The following is a 19,329-nucleotide window of genomic DNA, read 5'->3' as shown; positions in this document are numbered from 1 at the left end:
TGAAAGAGAAAAAAAAATAAACAAATAAATTAAAAAAAAAAAGAAGTGTCTACATATCCGGACAAAATAAAATGTAATTCGAAACTAGTTGATTGTCATCAAAATACGCATTCCAAAAATTACAACTGTCCTGGCGTATGCATCCACGTGTATAAAAGACGCGCATAACTCAGTTTCAAGGCGCTGGATTGCGGGGCGGTTTTCGTCAAAGGGCTTATCGAAAATATCCTCATACCTCCACGGCGACCGGGTGATTTAGAGGTTGACTTTTGACCCGTTATCTCTTAGGAAAAAAGCATTAATACGTCGAGCCTGAGGGTAATTAATATCAAGTTTGTTTCATGTGTATTTCGTTTCTCTGTCTCTCTCTCTCTCTCTCTCTCTCTCTCTCTCTCTCTCTCTCTCTCTCTCTCTCTCTCTCTCTCTCTCTCTCTCTCTCTCTCTCTCCCTCCCTCTCTCTCTCTCTGTCTCTCTTATCTCACTCTACACGAACCGTCCAGTTTTGATATAATAATACATACCTAAAATAGCTAGACCCGCAGAGCTCGCTGGATGACTTGAAAGTACGAAGCCGCCGATCAAATTTTCAAAACTACAATCGTCTCGAGTTGGAATTTGAACCTCGCGCGTTTTTAAATCTTGACTCACCGCTGTCTGAATGATACAAGATAAAAAAAAAAAAAAAAACACAAGAAACAACTTTCCTTTTCCATTTTCTTTTCGTTGGCTCGATTTTTCATCGATTAAATGATTGGAAAATGTTTTGTCAGTCGTAAAGAAGAATAAAATTATAATCGTGAGATCTATTAAACGATGAATTTAATTTTCTGGCAAATCTGTTCGGTTTTTTTTTTTTTTCTTCTTTGTTGTTTTCTTCTTATCTCCCAATCCAGCAGCAATTTTTGCAAAACTATTTTCCCTTCATCTACACTAACGCGTATTGTACAGAGCGATGCGATACTTGTTGCAAGTACGGCTGTCGGATGAAAATGATGTATATATATTATATAAGTCGGCGCTTTTGTAGTCGAGTTTGGTCCATCGCGTTGCGGTTCTCGACCGCAAACTCGCGGTTGACAGATATATTACGGATTATAAAACGCGGGGAAGAATAAACAGGATGCATTGTCTATGGACACCGTAAAATATACAGCAGTATATTACACACCGCCGTATTATGTTCGAGACGATAAAACAAAAAAAAAAACGATACAGACAAATGACGCAGCTTTTATTTAATTTCATTTCATACCACACATTTCCTTTTTTTATTGCTGCCCGGCAGAGTCACCCGACTCTGGTGGGATGTTTAGTCGTTTACTTGTCGTTTGGAATTCCGGAAAGCAAGAATAAAAAAAAAAAAAAATGTAATAAAATAAAAACGTTATAGGTAGCTTCCCAAACCAGACTATAAGATATTGTATCAGTGTATAAATACTAAATACTATGCGTTATATAATATTTCACGATTACGCTTGAAGCCATTCAAAGTATCAATAACTAAGTCATAATAATGATCAAACGAAATTTCAATTGTTCCTCTGATTTCCAGTTCTGGTATTCGATGTGTTGTCCTTCTCGAACTTGTCGATCATATCGAGCCTGAGGAAGGAACCTACGAGCGACCTGGCAACGGATGCTGCTCTTCCCGGTCCAGCGCCGGTGTGCAAAGCGGAAGTGGAACTCCTGTTGCTGCTCTTTGCGACCTTGACCGGTTTCGTCTCGGCCCAAATATTGATCGCGAATTTAAACTCGGCCTTGAAGGCCTCCCACGGTGTCACCTGGAAATTAATATTGCAAAGGGAGCGGGGTTGAAATTTGAAATTTGAAAAGTTTGGCAAGCGCAAAATTCCGAACTTTTTAGTGGTGAAACTTGAAGGAAAGATATCAAACTTTGGAGAAACAACCAAGTTTCGTATGGTATGAAACCCGACGCTCATAGTTCCAAAAGTGCCAAAATGAGAAAATTAAAAAGTTCGTAACGTTGAAATTCCGGATGATCAAAGATTTTCAGTTCCGTGAATTTCTGGCTTGGTGATATTTCACCACTTTGATCTTTCTTTGTTTTGGAATTTCGACATTCTGATTTTCGGTTTTTCTCATTTTTTTTTACACCCAATCGTCGAGTAAACCACGCTGTGTGATTGCATTTTAATTTTCGAATTTTGCTCCATCGGAACTTTGCTCAATCATAATTTTAATTTTCTGAATATTGCATTTCGGTACTTTGAGCCGTCAGGTTTCCGACCGTTCGAAACTTGGTTGTTTCTCCAAAGTTTGATATCTTTATTACAAGTTTCACCACCGAATAATTTGAAATTAGACGCTTTCGGCACTTCAACTCCGCTCCTGGCACAGTAAAAAAGCGACTGCAGCGAAATAAGCCACGCGTTAGCAGACGAGACTGACCATTTCGTCGACGGCGACTTTTCTGACGTTCCAGAGGAACTCGAGGATCGCTACTACGCAAGCTGCCGAAACGCCGCACATCAAAACGAGGAAGACACCACCGACGTTTGCTATACCGAGCTCAAGCTCGTCCGAGTCATCCTTCGCCTCGCCAGTCTTGTTGCATTTTGCTGTATCTGGGTTTAGGTCTCTCTCCTTCCACCACTTGTCCTTCAACTTTTGCAAGACACCCTGTTCTTGGAGCTTCAGTACCGCCTCGCTGAACAACGTTCTGTACGGTGAGTCTGAAGAAGAAGGGAAGGTGAATCGGAAAAGCGGAGAACAAGACATCAGATGGAGATCTACGCACCAACCATACATCGGAAAAGTACCAACAAAACGTTGGCGAACCTGAGCATTCGATTCAATTCAAAGGTCGAATATTATTCCAAGGTATCCCAGGTCGATCTCTCATATTTGATTTCTGTTGTAATATGTTACAGTAAACTAAAAACCAGTAAACATATTAGCCTGCTATAACATATTACAAAATAATCTAAGTCGGCGACATCGACTTGGGATATCTTTCTTCTTACGGCTCTGTACTATAAAATTAGTAAACTGTAAGAAAAACGCGCTGTGAACTTGCATAGCCTATAATTTCATGACGATCTAACCCAATTTGATGTTGGGTTTCCGAGTTGACGAAGAAAATTTAATTTTTTTTTTCTTACCAGGAGAGAATATTACCTACACGAAGATGACGATACGCTAATAGAAAATTCATCGCAACGATTAGCGACAAGCCAACGATTCGGGATCATTGAGTGATGGTTAAAATATAATAATTTTTATCCTTACTCAAAGGCATGGCAATGCCGTATCCTTTGTTGTCTAGAAACCCGCCGATCTGTTCGAGGTTGCAGCTTCTTGCTACGTGGTACTCGATGGAGGTGGACTCCATGATGAAAGCGTACTTGCTGTCTTCGCCAAGTACGCGTTTAACGCCCTCGGCGTTGTCCTTTGTAAAAACACTGGGTCTGGCCTCCATCATAGCAGCCCACATCCGTTGGTAAACCGAGTTGCTCGAATTCTATATTAGGAAAAAAATGGTCACCGCATGATTGATTCGTCACTCCGTCAGCGCGAGAAACATTTATCGCACAGTTTCACAGCGTTTCACCGCATCTGCAGAGTGGAAAAAAAAAAGAAAAAAACAACAACAACACGCGGTGTGGACAGTATTCAATATTTTGCAGTTTCAGTCTAACATTATTTCATGTCAATCGAATACTACTTGTCGTCAATCCAACACTGTCTGACGTTCAAGTTCCGAATTGACCACGAGAATTGTTTCATATAGTAGCCCACACCGGTGACTTATTTGGTCTATTTTAACATCGTCAATTTTTTACAGTGTACCTTAAAGAACATGGACGTGGATCCGCCGTCGACAGCTCCATACTTGATGGAGGACTGCGTGGCCAGATCCTCGGCGCTGGTTATACTGTCGCCCATTTTTCCGGCGGTCAAAAAGGCGGCCAAGTTCGCGGTGTAGGACGAGGTCATGATCAGGGTGAAGAACCACCACATTCCAGCCACCATGCGGATCGACGGTGCCCTGTGAACGGCCTTACGTGTCATCAATTCAACGGACATTCAGGCCTGCGTGAGCGTCCAACGGATGTTTCAAGGACGCGAAGGTGGATACGATGCTCCACCGCAATTACGAGAGTCCTTCACTAATTAGCCGAGCCATGATCGTTGTGTAAACTTTTACCGTATGTTTGTCTTCGGCATTTGAGGGACCGGCATTACCGTCGACGCGACAGACATCGTCTTGGTGCTGCGGTACCACCAACTCGGCTTCGGGACTTCGGACAGCCGCGCTATAGGAGTCGGGTTAACCGAGCGTCACCTGCATGTGCAGGAGCGTGGATACGCCGAGTAAACAAGCTCGGCTGCAGGCAACAAATAGCCGCCGGGATGACACGCTAATAAGTGGTAAGCCGCCTCAAATGCGTCCGGCAAACACACCGTCGTTAAGGTTAATTGTACCTACTCTCTCGCTGACTGGATGAGAACACACGTCATGCTGGGTATATGGACGGGGAAATGATAGGAATCCGAGTATGAGAAGCCGTCTGCATAAGTTGGGTATAAGGTCGCGGTGGTCGCAGATCATGGAAACGAAAATGAATTTGGGGAATAAACAGATGAGGCTCTTCTTCCGGTTCGCGAACGCCAACGGCTTCCGATCTCTTCCGCTGGGTTCTTTGCGATGTTTTGCATCCCAGGAAGCCACAGAGTCAGCTGAGAAGCGTTAATTGCCGGGTGACAGAGAATGGGAAAAGAAAACATCGAAAGAAACCAACAGGCGAAGGCTCACTTCGGTAGAATGTCTGAACCCTGTTGCAGAAGTGATCCGATGCTGAGCCACATCGAGTTCATCAAGTTAAAACTGTTCTCCAATTCTTCAGGGTCCGGATTGCAAGGATGAGGGTTGTCCCACTCGCCCGGAGCGATTCTGAAACCATGTTTCGTCTGTATTTTCATACTCAAGCGTCGAAACTTGAAATTATCGAAATCGAGTTCGACCATTTTGTAGTACATTGCGTCAGTCCGAAGGATTGAAACTCCAAATAGGTCTTCGAATGTTCGACAATTTTCGGGACGGTTCGTAAATTCTTTTTTCTCGACGACTAAAATCGTTTCTGATATTCGAACATAAAATTTGACCAACCTGGCGAGGAAAAATAATGCGAGGGAAACGGCCAGGTAGGCAGTGGCGACGTAGATCCAGACATCGGTGGTGAACGGGGACAAGAAGGAGAAAAGATCCGGTGATTTAGTCTCCGGCTTCCTGTGTAATATGCTGATACCTGTATGAAAACGAGATGAGACGGATACGTGAGAGAGCAGGATCGAGAAACCATTTGTAAACCTGAGTAATTTCGCCAGTCGGTTTTACCAACTCACCAAGGTTCATGAAGGGCATTGTAAAGTCGACGGCCGATTCCCGCTGGTGGTTAATTGTCAGATCGCAAATGGCCAAGTCAGCTTCCTGAAATTACGAAGTCAAAACCGTTCAGTGAAACGTATAAAGAGTATCTCACTCACAGGGTGAGGTCACATGAAGTAGGACAGACCGATTTTTCTCTCCTCCCTATTGAATACCCACCAACAAGAAGGGTATTCCAAGTCGATCTCTCCGATTTGATTTCATTTCTAATATGTTATAGTAGACTAGAAACTAAGCGACACGTATTTTTTTTTTATCTGCCAAATCCCCCCTTGACATTCCTTACTTTGGAAGGTGGTTTTACCACCTTAAAGTGTTAAATGGCAGATAAAAAAAAAAAAAAAAAAAAAAAAAAAATACCTGTCACTTAGTTTTCAGTCTACTATAGCGTATTACGAAAGGAATCAAATCGGAGAGATCGATCTGTGACACCTTCTTCCTCGGTGAAACGCCGAAACACGAGTTTCTTCATTTTGGCCCAAGAGCACTCGCAAAGATTTTCGTTCAAATCGTCCTGTCCTATTTCATGACCTTTCCTCATCATCCTCGCTCCATTATTTCTTCTCAAAAATTGACTCACGCGATCTTGCAAGCGCCTGACAAGCCCGTCCCAGGTCTTGTTGACATCGCTGTATGAACCGTAGTTACCGTCGGGCACCAACTCGAACTCGTATTCAAAATTAAGGAGCTCAGATATCGCGTGGATAAGATCGACGCTGTATCCGTAGTATCGCTTCTCTTTGATAACGATACCTTCGTTTGAATCCTTGGGAATTTCCATAAAGTATGGCGGACCCTGTAGACGGACAACATTTAGTCTGCAATCCGGTTCCAGCCGAATGTCTATCAATGCAAGGAGATCCAGACTCACGATTCTTGTTGTAACTTTGTAGCGATTGATCTTAATTTTACTTTCGATGTCATCCTTCCGCTCCTGGGCGGACCGAGTCAGCCTGAATCCTTCATTGTCCTGAATAGCGATGGTCTGGTACCTGTCCAGGTAAAACTCCCACACGTGAATTTGAAACGTTTGCCTCTGTCCGAACTGATCAAACTCCATCGGACCGGTCAGCTCGTCGACTCGAGTTTCCTAGGTTCAAATTCAAATTAACGCGGGACGCATTCAGTCGGTAAAGAAGGCGACTACCGACCGAAAATTCGATCGGTAACTCCCCATAATGTTCAGACATATTTCCAACTGCGAGAATATTTGCGATCGGCACGAATATCCATGCCTTAAAATATTTCTTCAGAAGTTGAGAAGATTTCAAGAGATGATGAGTGTCGGTAATAGGACCCCCGGTGGTATGCCAACGAATTCACCCGACACATCTTGAAACGAGTTGATAAGACTGCATCTTCTTTACCGACGGTAAGGAAACGAGATATTCTATTCCGATGTCGAATTATCGACCATTGATAAATTACCTCGTGAATCTTACACCCGTTACGTGTTTATACTCACGGAGCGTATCGCCTCGGTCAAATTGCGTCCTGCCGAATATTTTTCCACGGAATTGCAAGCCAGCGGTACTGGCACAAGATCGAATGGTGAATCTGCGTCAATGTTTGCCAAATTCAGCGCGTCCAACGCCTTCTTGAAGAGTAAAAGAGCGTCGTAAAGAAGGGCGTCTTCAACCTGAAATTATTAATGAGATCCGTAAGATATCGAGCTTACTATATTCTCGAGTTTCCACACAAATTCGTGAAAAAGATTTTTTCTCGCCAAAAAGTAATGTAGAAAATTGAAAAAAAAAAAAAAAAAATACAAGAAAAAACACTGCAACGCTTGCGCAAAAACTATTCCAAGTCGCGATGACCTACGAAAATAATGAAAATTTGTATTCCTGCCGCGGTTATCCGCTGAAACTTTTTGACAAGGAACAACAACCCTTTTTTCAAACAATGCGCAGCGTGCACGGAGCGAGATAACATTTCCCTCTTTTTTTTTTTAATATAATTTCGTCGATGTAAACGTGGGACTGAGGTTAATGAAACGAAAATTAAGGTGACCGTCAGCTGCTCGTAAGTGCCCCTCGTCGTTCGCCAGGGGTATGAGATGTATTTCAGCACTGTTGTATTGTGGACTGGAACTCGGACAAAATTGAACAATATCACAAGCCTCGAAACAGTGCCTCGCCTGTTGTCCACCGAGGGATTAATGAAGACATTACCCAGAAATTTGACACGAGACCCGACAAAAATAAAGAGGGACACATCTTTCGGTCGAGAATTGTCGAACGTGGCAAAGAATTTGAAATTTTCCCAGAAACGAGATACTATAGTCAAGGTTTCTGTACCAAGATGCATATTGATTTGAAACACGACGTGTTGTGAATAACGAAAATTAATTCATCGAATAAAGGTAAAAACGAAAAAAAAAAAAAAATATGCCAATTATCTTCGTACTGAGGATAACACTGAGCGAGTATCGTTGTACGGGTTAAATGAGAGACACAATTTCGTTTGAAAAGGACATTATTAACTGCCCGAGGAGACTGTAACGATTGTATTTTTCAATACATAGCTTATTTCACTCGAGTAGTTTTAAATAATTACGAACCCTGATGTCGAGCTTGAGGGCATCTCTCAGTTCGTCCTTTCTGTCTTCCATGAGTCCGAGTCCGGTGATATTAACCGGTGAGTCCTTGAAGTTCTCGATGATCCGATCATCCGGAAAATTCTGTAGAACGGAGAAACAATCGCATCGTGAGAAAACAGAGTCCGAGTCTCAACAGAAGCAGGGTATGAAAACAAAAAAGAAAAAAACAAACAAATAAAAATAAAATGAAAACAAAAACGAAGCTAGAAAAATAGAAAAGCACTGTCAATTCCAGTACATCTGGAACTGCTTCCGGTGCTTTTATTCTTCTTCGTAGTTCGGAGTATTTTATATAGAGCGTTCAGTTCAAGTATCCGCCCATTTCTTCTCTTTCTTTTTCTTCGATTTTGTTTTTATCTCTTCGTCGCCTGTCTCGATGCTACTCAAGAGATAAGATCAGGAGAAACGAGAAAAAAAAACAAAAAAAAAAAAAGAAATAGAGAAACCGGAAAGTTATAGACTGGCTTCCGAGCAGTTTTGTCAAGGCAATGAAAGTCTATTAAGCAACTTATATTTCCCGTCTTCGGATCGATTCATTCTATTCTATTTCGACTCGCAATTTCATTTCTACAGGGCAAATTTGAAGATAATACAAACAAATAAATTAACACGTTCCCGTTTTTCTGGTTTCTCTTATCTGATAAACGTAATAACGAAATATAAAGAACGGTATTGTAATAAAAGACGAAAAATGGTCAAATAATCGCGAAACACAATTCTGGGCACTTTGAAACTTGTGATTGTGATAATGTACAAAATTTTTCAAAATCCTCCTACCAAGCCGGAAATTATGTAGGTGTAGTAATCCTTCATCAGGTTTACTTGTTTCGCCTGTTCGAGAACAGGTATCAGATTATCGTACTCGACGTCGAGAAGTATGTTTATATCACGCGACGTCGCGACGTCTTTGAACAAAGAACGGTAATCCGGTCCTTCGCCGAGCTGCCTCACAGTCACCGGATCATCCTGAGGCCCGTGAAGCTTCAGCGCGTCCTGGATCCTCGAGAGACCGTCGTCAGTTTCATAGATCGCGATGAACTGCTTCCAGGGCATCGCCGTTATCAGTGTTGCTATCGCCTGAGGAAGACAACAAGAGACTTCGCGTTATTCGCTACTGTAAGATCGCGATACGAAACGCAAGATTTTTCGTTTCTCATCAAGAAAAATAGGATTTTCGATTCTTATTGTTGGAAGAAGAAAAGAAAAAAAAAAAGAAACGACAATCTGCGTACAATTAAACAAACAATTCCAAAAAATTGATACTAAAGTCGGTCGGGCTGAATTTTAATCGAACAAGTTTTGTAACAAGTAAAAAAGCAACATTATGAGTAGTGTTCTAACGTATATATTAGCGTTATTTTACTTCATTATTTTTATTGAAAAAACGTACCTTTCGTCTCATTTTGATCAATCTTAAATGGCTCAAGTTGTCTCTGAATGAATTCTCGAATAATAAAAAAAAATAAATAAAACAAAAATTGCCCAAGATGAAATTCTGTTTTTAGTTATTCATCTTCACGTAATTGCGAAAAAATTTTGTAAATACAAGCTGCGTGTAAAATCGTGATGGATTAAAATTGATAAATTTGTGTCGCTTTGTGGAAAATTCGTTTTGAGAAAGTTGGACTAACAATAAATCCATTTACACGGGAAATGAGTCTCAATTCGTTAGTATTCCGTTATAAAAAATACGAAAGAACAAACGATTAAAAACAGGCATTTGTCCGTTCAATTTTCTTCTTCACGTATCGAGGAGATTTTCTTTCCAATTAAAATTCACATCAATTTAACCGTCAATTTCTCAATTCCAACCACGCTCGATCTTGTCGTATTTCATTCGTCCGATTGTCATTTGACGAATCTTTGCAGATTCAACGATTATGAATAAAACACACAGTTACATGCATAGAGATAGGGTAAATATAAATCATGAATATTGTCACGGCTTTCAGCTATATTTTATATCCGATATAGCGGCGAGTAAATTTTTTTCTCTCTCGCTCTATCTCTGAGTGAAAATTTGAAAGAAAAGAAAAAAAAAAATTGAAAAAATTGAAAAATTGTAAAGTAAAATTTTCCTCAGTCGACAGCTATATTATGTTGTTAACTCGCTTGCATCCCTCGTCACTCTCAAAATTCGTACCAGATATAATACATAAAGGGTCTATCATGTACGTGAATTCTGGCATGTGTTATAACGTACATACAGTTGTGTGTATATATGTATATGCGTACATACGTATACACGTATAAATTCATGCAGCTCTCTCGCGGATAATTTAATCCGTCGATTTCAACTGGAAACCAGAGCACTTTGCTTCTACGCGCAAGGGTGGAGATATTGGCGAATAAAATATACGTATGTAGAGAAAAAAAAAAATTCTAGCTATTCGAATTTTTTTTTTTTTTTCTTTACCTTTTCGTTTTTCTCATCGATTTTCACGAGTCGCGTGTTACGGTTTGAACCGAAACTTGAGGTATGTCCACGTATATTTCATCGGAAAGCTCGAGAGAACATATTTATCAGAATCATAAAATTATCTGATATTATATTTCAGCTTGAATCAGTTTTCAGGATTGCTGAAAAGAAGTCTATAAATATATCGTTTCGATTCTATTCAAATGGTAATTTTACAATCTCCAAAATACCACCAATTGAGACAAAATACGTTTTGAAAAATACGTGTCGCGACCTCTGTTCGTCGATATAAGAGCCGATCGTACTTAACTCTGACACGCATCGATAAATTTCAATGGTTCTTACGAACGGTAAGAAAGAAAAATAAAAATCTGACGATTCTCAAAAAACTTTTTATCACCTACCGTTGAAAATTGTTTTGTTTGTAAGAGAATTGGTTTACAGACTTTTTTATATAAAAGAATTTTCGTAAAAAAATTATTCTCTTCGATTCTGTTTCACAGGAAATAAATTTCTTCATTTTCAATTCCACACGTTGATTCGCGAACGATTTTACTTTTTTTCTTTTTTTTTTCTTTCTTCTTCTTGTTCCTCTGCGATACTAAGGAAATATTCGGTGTCAATTTCGGCTCGTTTCCGATATCCCGAGGACATTTACACCTACGATACAGTTATCATACAAGTACATATGATACACGTGTACACATATACATTACACACATACATATAATATACGAACATTTACGAGAATTCCGATTACAATTTTATTGGCCGATACGGACGGTTTTACAGCTCTCGAGTAATCGAGGAAACGACCGTGGCGAGGTGGGGGCGAGGCGGGGGAAAAATGTTCAAGAAAAAACAAAAGTTGGAAAGCTGAGTACGTCGCCTCGGATTTAATTAAATCCCTTACACCGTGTAGGTACAGCTGAGCGTGAGGTTGGTCGAAAAAAGGATAGAAGAAGAAGACGAAAGAAAAAAAAAAGAAAACTGCGCTAACGCAGCCGCGTCGATCGGCTTGGAAGTGGATGAAAAAAAAAAAGAAAAAAAAAGCCAGCGAGAATACAAAAAAAATCAGACGACGTAGTTTCTTTTTCTCACGTGCTAATCCGGCCGTTCGAGGTGTAAGAACCACCCCTAAAATTGACCCGAAAAAAATAAGGGATGCGGATATTACCGCCCGGTTTGTTTTATCAAAATAGTTTCGCGTCGTTGTTGAGAAAGCCTTTAAAAAAAAAAAAAACAGAAAAAAACAAATAAATAAATAAGAACAACAACAAACAACGATTCTTAGGGCTGAGCTTCAGGGGTGGTTTTTACCTCTTTGAACGATTAAGCTCGCGGGTCAGAAAAAAAAAAAAAAAAAATTCACGTAACCGATGTTTTTTCCTGTGCTGAAACTTGTCGCGGAATGAAGAAAAAAAAGTCTCGTAAGAAACTCGCGGTAAACAGAAAATCAGCATCCCTCCGCAGTTACGAGACATAAGATTATTGGCCTGTTTCTACTGAATCTTATATATATATATATATATATATCTCATATCAGCTAGATGCCTCTTATCTCCTGTTTAGTCGTAAAATTCCTCACGTTTGACTCACGTTCCGCTCTGAGATAACTCGCGATAAAATTGCGGGCATGTATATATATATATATATATATATAACAATGCACGTAACTAGGGTGGATTGGGTTTTTTTGTTACCGAGAGGAAAGACTCATACTGTGTGCTTTCTGAATTGATTACGTTTTATTAGGATATGATGTAAAAATCCGCGTAGACAACGACAACAACAACAATAATAATAACAATAACAACAACAACGAAACGATTAATACGGTTCGAAAACTGTGATTCAATGTGATCGTAATTGGTTGTGTGAAAAAAAAAAAAACAGATTATCAATAAATAACTTTACAGCAATTGAATCGAATGGTATGATTATTTTTCTTGAATGAATCTTGCTTCATTTTCGTTTTCAATAAATTTTTTTGGCAAGACGCAAGACGAATTTTCACATTTAAACACTTATCTTGCAATTATCGTTGTTCTTTATTGTCGTATTATTTGTTCAAATAATTGTTAATCTTTCTTTTTACCAGACTGTACGGGCTGAACGAGTACCTAAGTCGAGAAGTATAACAATTGTAAACAAGATCGTCCGAGTCTTTATGTGGCACCGTGAATTTTATCGTAGGGCTGTTACCGTTGTACAAACCCGGTTTTATATTGAATCACGACAGGTTTGATGTAGTCTCAATCGTTTCTTCAACGAAATAAAGCCGAGCGTTAAATCGACGATATAAACATTCCGAACCGACAAAATCGTCGCATTGAAACGCACGAAACGTCGAGAAGCGAAAAGAAGCACGCGGAATTGTTTTGCCGATAAAAAAAATTAAACGACATCGAAGACTTTCGAAACGTCTGAAAATTCTTTTACTTTTCGAATTTTCGTAATAATGCAGATTCAACGATATAAAAAGTAACGAAATAAGCTCAGAAATGGACTGAGAATTTCGTTTAAAATTTCATTCACATTAACCGAGATGTGTGCGAATTTAAAAAATTGCCCACTCGTATTTTCATTCGCTACGTTGAACGTTTTTTTTTTTTTTTCTCCTTCCGTTTCTTTTTTTTTTTTTTCTCACCTCTTCTGTCAAACGTTGCCATCCGCTATTGTGTTTCCTTGACCGTTATAACGCGATGGCTTGCGAGAAAGAATATTTCCACAATATTCACAGACATTACGTAATATATATTTACTCAGCACGGTGTATAAGAATTTTTCCTAAAAGCTTCTGCGCCATTATGTGAGGTAATTTTTGACGTGAGCTGGTAATCGCTATTTAACGACAGGAAGGCATAACGGAGGTTCGGTAATTTGCCCTGATTTTTTTTTTTTTTTCCAACATTACTTTTCACCTCAGTTCTGTTTTTTTTTTTTTTTTTTCACTTCTCCTTGTCAGTTTATTTTCCTTTTTTTTTTTTTCTTCCAGCCAATTTCACAAAGATTTATAAAAGCGCCCAAACCTCCAGGAGTCGAAACGAACGAATGAATGAAGGACGAACGAACGAAACGAACGGGTAATTTCGGGGGCTTCGAAAGCAAGTAAATTTGTCAAAATATATATTCAAAGTACTTTACGTTACGCGTGAGTTGAATGAAAATCAAATTAAAAATATTGACGAACGACGGTGGAAGGAGGGAAAAGGATAAAAGGAGGAAAAATAAAAAATAAATATTATAACGATCAAATAAATAAATAAGGTGTACGTATAAAACGAGCTGAGTTTGTGCAGTGGCTCGGAATTTTCGCTCGTCATTGCAATTATAATTCAACTTCCGGAACAATGAGCCCTCGTTTCTTGAAATTCGGCGAATACAGGGTGAAAGAAAGATGAGAAGAGTGACTGACGGAGAGAGAGAGAGAGAGAGAGAGAGAGAAAAGTGAGTATATTTATAGGCGTTAGATTGCATGTAATATTCAACGATGAAAACAGGAAAGTCTTTTCACCTTGTTAACTTAAGATCTTTGATTACTGAAAATATTCCATTTTTACTAATTCTTTCTCTCGAAAGAATCTTGTTCGGGCAATAATTTGGTTCTAGAACAGTGCAAGGGTAATTTTTATTGAATTTGTATAAAGTATAGAATCGAAAGGTTGGTAAAAAAAAATTTACTTACAATTAATTAGGATCGGAATAAAGAACCTTTGAAAATAAGTTGCAGATCAAATGTTAAAGGAAGGAGAGGGGAAATCGATTTTTACCACAACGGACGATTGAAAGTTCAAACATGTTCGTAAATAAATTCGTCCACTCAAAATGAAAAATTGCGTATCGAAAATGTATTTCCAAATCACAATTGGAAACAACGAGAAAGACGAAAATTAGGGAAACGAGTAATAAATTGAGTTGTGAGAAAGTTTCGAAAAATGAATTATAACATGATCTGAAACTAACTCCAGTAAGGAAAAATTGTTACGAAAATAGTTTGTAGGTACAAAAATTTTCCAATGGAATTAGTTAAGATAGAAACTCTAAAGAAAAAAAAAAAAACGAAATGAAAGTAAAGAACGTTTGATAAATTACAGTTGAAAGACGATAAACTTGAAAAACAATTGAAAAAAAAAAAAAAAAACTGCCTATTTTTTGCCAAACGATTCATGCAACATCCGTGTAAAAAAATTCCATCTCTTCCTCCTCCTTATTCCCTACGATAAATCAAGCGTATAAAATACTTTCAAGGTAACGCGCTAAGAAAGCCAGCGATTTAACGATTGTGTTTAATCGTTAATTTGTTGAACAAACCTCGGAAACGTTTTTGCCGGGTGGATAAACGTTGATGGTTGTTGACTCGAGCTCTGATTCCTCGACTGGTCGCCAGGCATACTCGATGTGAGGTACATCGTGATGAGCCGCGATACTTGCGACCACGGATCTCGTGTACGCACTTTTTGGTCCGAATATTGCAGCGACACCTTCGGCCAGTAATTCGCAGGCTGAAACGGTCGGTTGTCAAAAAATTAAACAAGCACCGCTGAAAAATCCCACCCGAAATTAGTCTTAGATTGGCTGCAAAATTGTATCGAGCGCGTGAGAAATTTTATTTTTTCCATAGTAAGAGAAAAGTAATTGGGTGTAGTTATAAAAATTTACTAGTTGATAAATAAGGAAAATATGTGTTGGAAAAGTTGTGCAAAAAATCTTCGGTCAAACTGAAAAGGAACGTACAATTTATCGGTGAAAATATGAGAATTGCTTAAGATCTGGATAGATTTTTTTTTTTTAATTTTTAGTTTAATTATATTACACTCTTCCAAGATTTGGATGGATTCGATTTTTGTTTTGCTCAATCTGTTGACTACTACTTTCTTGAAATTCGTTCACAAAATTTATGTTTCTGTTCAGAGAATTACAGTTTCGAAATGGAGAAATAAAATCTTACGAAAATACTCAGTTGCAATTACATGAAATAACGTGAATTTTTCATTTCTGTAACGTTACTCGTGACATTTTGTTGGGGTTGAGAGAAAAAAAAAAAATAACCAATTTTCCTGTATTGCAAAAATCATGATATTTTTTTACATTCTCTTTGATTAATTTTCATCGATTACTGCGATATGCTGAAGAAGCCAAACTGATTTTATTCCAAAAAATCTCTGACCTCATTTGCAGGATCCAGAAATTCGTTTTTCTATTTAAAAATGAAATTCTTCCCAAAAAACAATGAAACTTGTTATTATTTTCTGAATTTTACAAGTCTCACGAAATTCTTTATCGTCGGATAAAGTCACAGTTAAATGGTGTACTACAGAAAACATTAATGCGTCGAAGGGAAAGCCGAACGACTTTGAAAATTGGAGTTCGAACGACACTTTCTCTCAATAAAAGCTCGAGTAGCGAACAACGTGCAAACGATCTTGCGATTCTAAGTTCTGCAAGTATACCAATCGTCGTAAATCATTTTCCTAAAACTAGTATATTGGGTTTGAAAATTTTGTATAGGGTATTACAGGAGAAATACGTGACTTTCAGACTAATTATCTATACAATTGAAAATGAAAAAACGCGGTGCAAGCTTTTCTTGAATTGGTGCAAGTGACGAAAACCTCGTGATCAGGTGAAATTCTGTCGGTGTTTAGGTAAGCTTGAGGACAATGAATCCGAGACGTCATATTTTTTACACTAGACAGTTACGTTGGCAACACTAAGAAGCCCACAGAGCCACAGGCGGCCAAGCGCGAAACAAACTCAATCTCAATAAACGTAACATAACCTATGACCGTCGAATCTAACCTTGTAATACGTGTCAATTCAACAAATCATTATCCGCGCGGTATTCTAATGTTACATTCGACGGTCATAGGTTATATATTGATGAATAAGAATTCTCGACCTCGTATGTAATATATTATAGAGTCTTAGTGATCGGTCAATGTTATGTTACGTTACGTTTATTGAGATTGAGTTTGTTTCGCGCTTGGCCGCCTGTGGCGCTGTGGGTTTCTCAGTGTTGCCAACGTAACTGTCTGGTGTAAAAAATTATCCGTCTCAGATTCATGGTCCCCGAGTGTACTTGTTGAAAGAAAAGAAGAAGAAAATTGGGATGGATAAAAAAAAAAAAAAAAAAAAAAAAAACAAGAAAACAAGAAAAGGAACAACTCGGAGGCAAAAGTGAGGCTTGAAAAAGTAAAATGTACTCCCCCTTCCTCCCCTTCTTCGCAGCACTTGTAAGAAAGTAACAAAACGCAAAGAGCATTGGGGTAAAAAGTTCGATATTTCGCAGTGAGGTGAGATCCGTGATATCGTTGAACGTCGCTATGACGACAGGCATTGTTTCGAATATTTTCAGGTCCGTTTAATATACCGGGTGACAAATTGTCCCTGTTGTTGTTCGGGTGTTTGTATTAATTCACTCACCGGCAGCGGCGGCACCCATTCCATCGGTATCGATTTCCACCGTTTTTATAATCGGTTCCAGGTCAAATTGACCGGTGGTTCGATGCATCCGTATTTGCTTTACGGCGTGATGCAACACCGCAGTTTCTACTTCCCCATTACCGTGAAATATCGCACCTGAAATCATAAGTGATGTATTTTTTTTATTCATCAATTTTACATCGATAAATTCAGCTTCAAATTATTCTCTTCTGAGAAAAACGTCGACGTTTTTTTTTTTTTTTTTTCTGCTTTCAATTTACTGTGTATTCATTCGATGTTGCAAAATTTCAGCGACATACGTCTCATCTTAAATCAACATCTCGCCAATAGTTGTACAATTTTTTTCAAAACATATTTCTCGAGGAATAAAATCGTTATTCAACTTTTCAATCCGAATTTCCAGAGGCTACAAAAAAAGTGGAAAATACGGTATTGAATATCCGTACTCGAGGCGTTAATTTCAGGGGAACAACCTTAGAACCGAAAACTTTCTTACGGAGAATTACAAGGAGGGTGAAACAAAGTCGTGAAAGTTATTTTTCATTTTTTTCTTTTTTTTTCCATCAAAGTTTGTATTTCCGCGGGTTTGTTGCGCGCACATTTATTTTGCAATCCTTAAAACCGTTCATCTGTTCAACGCTATTCGAATTTCTTTGAAACATATGCAATGTAATCAGTTTATTTCTACATTTACGCGGAAATAAATTCAAATTACGATCTGTTTGCAATGATTTCTCATTTCTGTACCGTAATGCATTACCGAAATTTAGTTTGAGGCACACTAAATGCAATTTTAAATTCTTGGCAGGGATCGGCGATTGGGAGATATTGTATAATAATCAAGGGAATTGATGAATCAGGACCATTTAATATCGCAAAAGTTACATTTACCGTTCAACAAATATCGCGTCGAAATGTGAAATTCATTTGACCCGATGAATTAGTTTCATCAATCGTGATTCATTGTTGAATCTTCTACCCAGTCGTTACTGAAAATATAGTTTTTTTTTTTTTTTATCACTCTCCAAAATCAACGGATTAAACAGACAAAATTTAGATGGAGAAAATTGAGTTATTAATAAATTTAAAAATATCACGTTATTGGTAGTATTTTTTCCGTCGAAATCGTACTGTTTGTCTTTTTTTTTTTTTATCAATTATGCTCCGTTTTATTAGTTTCTGGTTCCTCTAAATGGATAGAAAATTGGCAAGGGTTTAATCAGTTTTGTAATCCGTTGTACATACGTCATGCAATCTCATGTGATATCTGTAATTTATCGTAATCGTTCGTAATTCTTTCACTCTCTTTGTATTCGCCATGTTAACCTTATAATCCTTGATATTCCTTGTAATTTTTGCAATCACTTGCAATCGTTTTGTAATCCTCGGGATCTATTTGCAATCCGTGTAATTTTCTTGTAATTTTAGCAACATTATCGTAACATTTGTAATCTTTGCCACGTCTCTGGAACTTCGGTAATTATTGTCATGTCTTTGTAAGCCTTGTAATATTTTTTTCAACCAATACAATATTCTGGTAATCCTTGTAATCTTTGATGTCTACAGAATCTTTTCAATATCTTTGTAATCTATGTAATCTCCTTGTAATCCCTGCATTCCTTTGGCAATCAATGTAATCGCAGTCGGCGTACGCCAATTTTATATAGTAACAAACCCCTCGGAATTTGGTTTATTTATAAAAAATATACTTTCAACGCAGGGTTAAGAATTTCCAATGGTGCAAATCACGCGTCGGGCATACAAACTTCGTTGTTTATTAGTTCCTCTGACTTTTTCGACCGCTCTTTTGCCTTTCGCATCTAAGCCCTAGCTCTTTGTCTCGTTACCGCGTTGCTCACATAGAGCGAACGTGCAAACACGGTCCACCCGCACCGGTTGCGTAATCGTCTATACATGTATAAATTGTAATTATTCCACGACACGGGGACGAATTATTAGTCTAGCGTATATATACTCCATCGTTCCGGAATTCACGGGGTAATAAATTTTCCAATATCGGTAAGCCTGTAACCGTGTAACTCGCCATTGTTTGCGGATAAAAAAATTACGCGAACGGAAAAAAAAAAAAAAAAACAAAAAATAAAAAACAACTTAGATGAAATTATTTCAGTTCGCGTTATTTCCGCAGAGATTGCACGAATATTACACGCGTCGCAAAGAGATTGCAAGTATTACAAGGATTCTACGGACAGCAAAGGTTACAAGGATTACCAAAGGATTTCAAAGATTACAAGGATTACAAAGACATGCCGATAATTACAAGGATCCCAGAAACGGCAAGGATTTTACAATGATTCACTTGTTATTTCGGCATTACGCGGAATGTCGAAGAATTTCGTTGACTTGTCATAAATTTTATACCATTTTGCTTTCGATGTTCGATAATTTTATCATCGATGATTCGGTAAAATTTATGAAACCACTCAAAAC

At 38.4% G+C, this 19,329-nt stretch overlaps 1 protein-coding gene across 1 annotated transcript in view; it reads right to left on the bottom strand.

Moving 5' to 3' along the window:
- Positions 1 to 1,224: 1,224 nt before the first annotated feature.
- LOC124186990 (glutamate receptor ionotropic, kainate 2-like) overlaps positions 1,225 to 19,329 on the bottom strand; it is a 45,003-nt gene continuing 26,898 nt past the window's right edge. The window contains exons 3-16 of the mRNA XM_046579216.1: positions 16,858 to 17,013; positions 14,746 to 14,936; positions 8,790 to 9,089; positions 7,974 to 8,093; positions 6,876 to 7,049; positions 6,282 to 6,500; positions 5,991 to 6,206; positions 5,368 to 5,452; positions 5,132 to 5,270; positions 4,778 to 4,915; positions 3,811 to 4,009; positions 3,250 to 3,481; positions 2,410 to 2,693; positions 1,225 to 1,781 (exon numbers count right to left, since the gene is read on the bottom strand). Of these exons, the coding sequence (XP_046435172.1) occupies positions 1,530 to 1,781; positions 2,410 to 2,693; positions 3,250 to 3,481; positions 3,811 to 4,009; positions 4,778 to 4,915; positions 5,132 to 5,270; positions 5,368 to 5,452; positions 5,991 to 6,206; positions 6,282 to 6,500; positions 6,876 to 7,049; positions 7,974 to 8,093; positions 8,790 to 9,089; positions 14,746 to 14,936; positions 16,858 to 17,013 (2,705 nt within the window). The 3' untranslated portion in view covers positions 1,225 to 1,529. The remainder of the gene's footprint in view (positions 1,782 to 2,409; positions 2,694 to 3,249; positions 3,482 to 3,810; positions 4,010 to 4,777; positions 4,916 to 5,131; positions 5,271 to 5,367; positions 5,453 to 5,990; positions 6,207 to 6,281; positions 6,501 to 6,875; positions 7,050 to 7,973; positions 8,094 to 8,789; positions 9,090 to 14,745; positions 14,937 to 16,857; positions 17,014 to 19,329) is intronic.

Source organism: Neodiprion fabricii, chromosome 7 (genome assembly GCF_021155785.1).
Source record: "Neodiprion fabricii isolate iyNeoFabr1 chromosome 7, iyNeoFabr1.1, whole genome shotgun sequence".
Taxonomy (NCBI): Eukaryota; Metazoa; Arthropoda; class Insecta; order Hymenoptera; family Diprionidae; genus Neodiprion; species Neodiprion fabricii.
The sequence above is the reverse complement of the archived record's forward strand: the minus strand, read 5'-3'. Positions and strand labels throughout refer to the sequence as shown.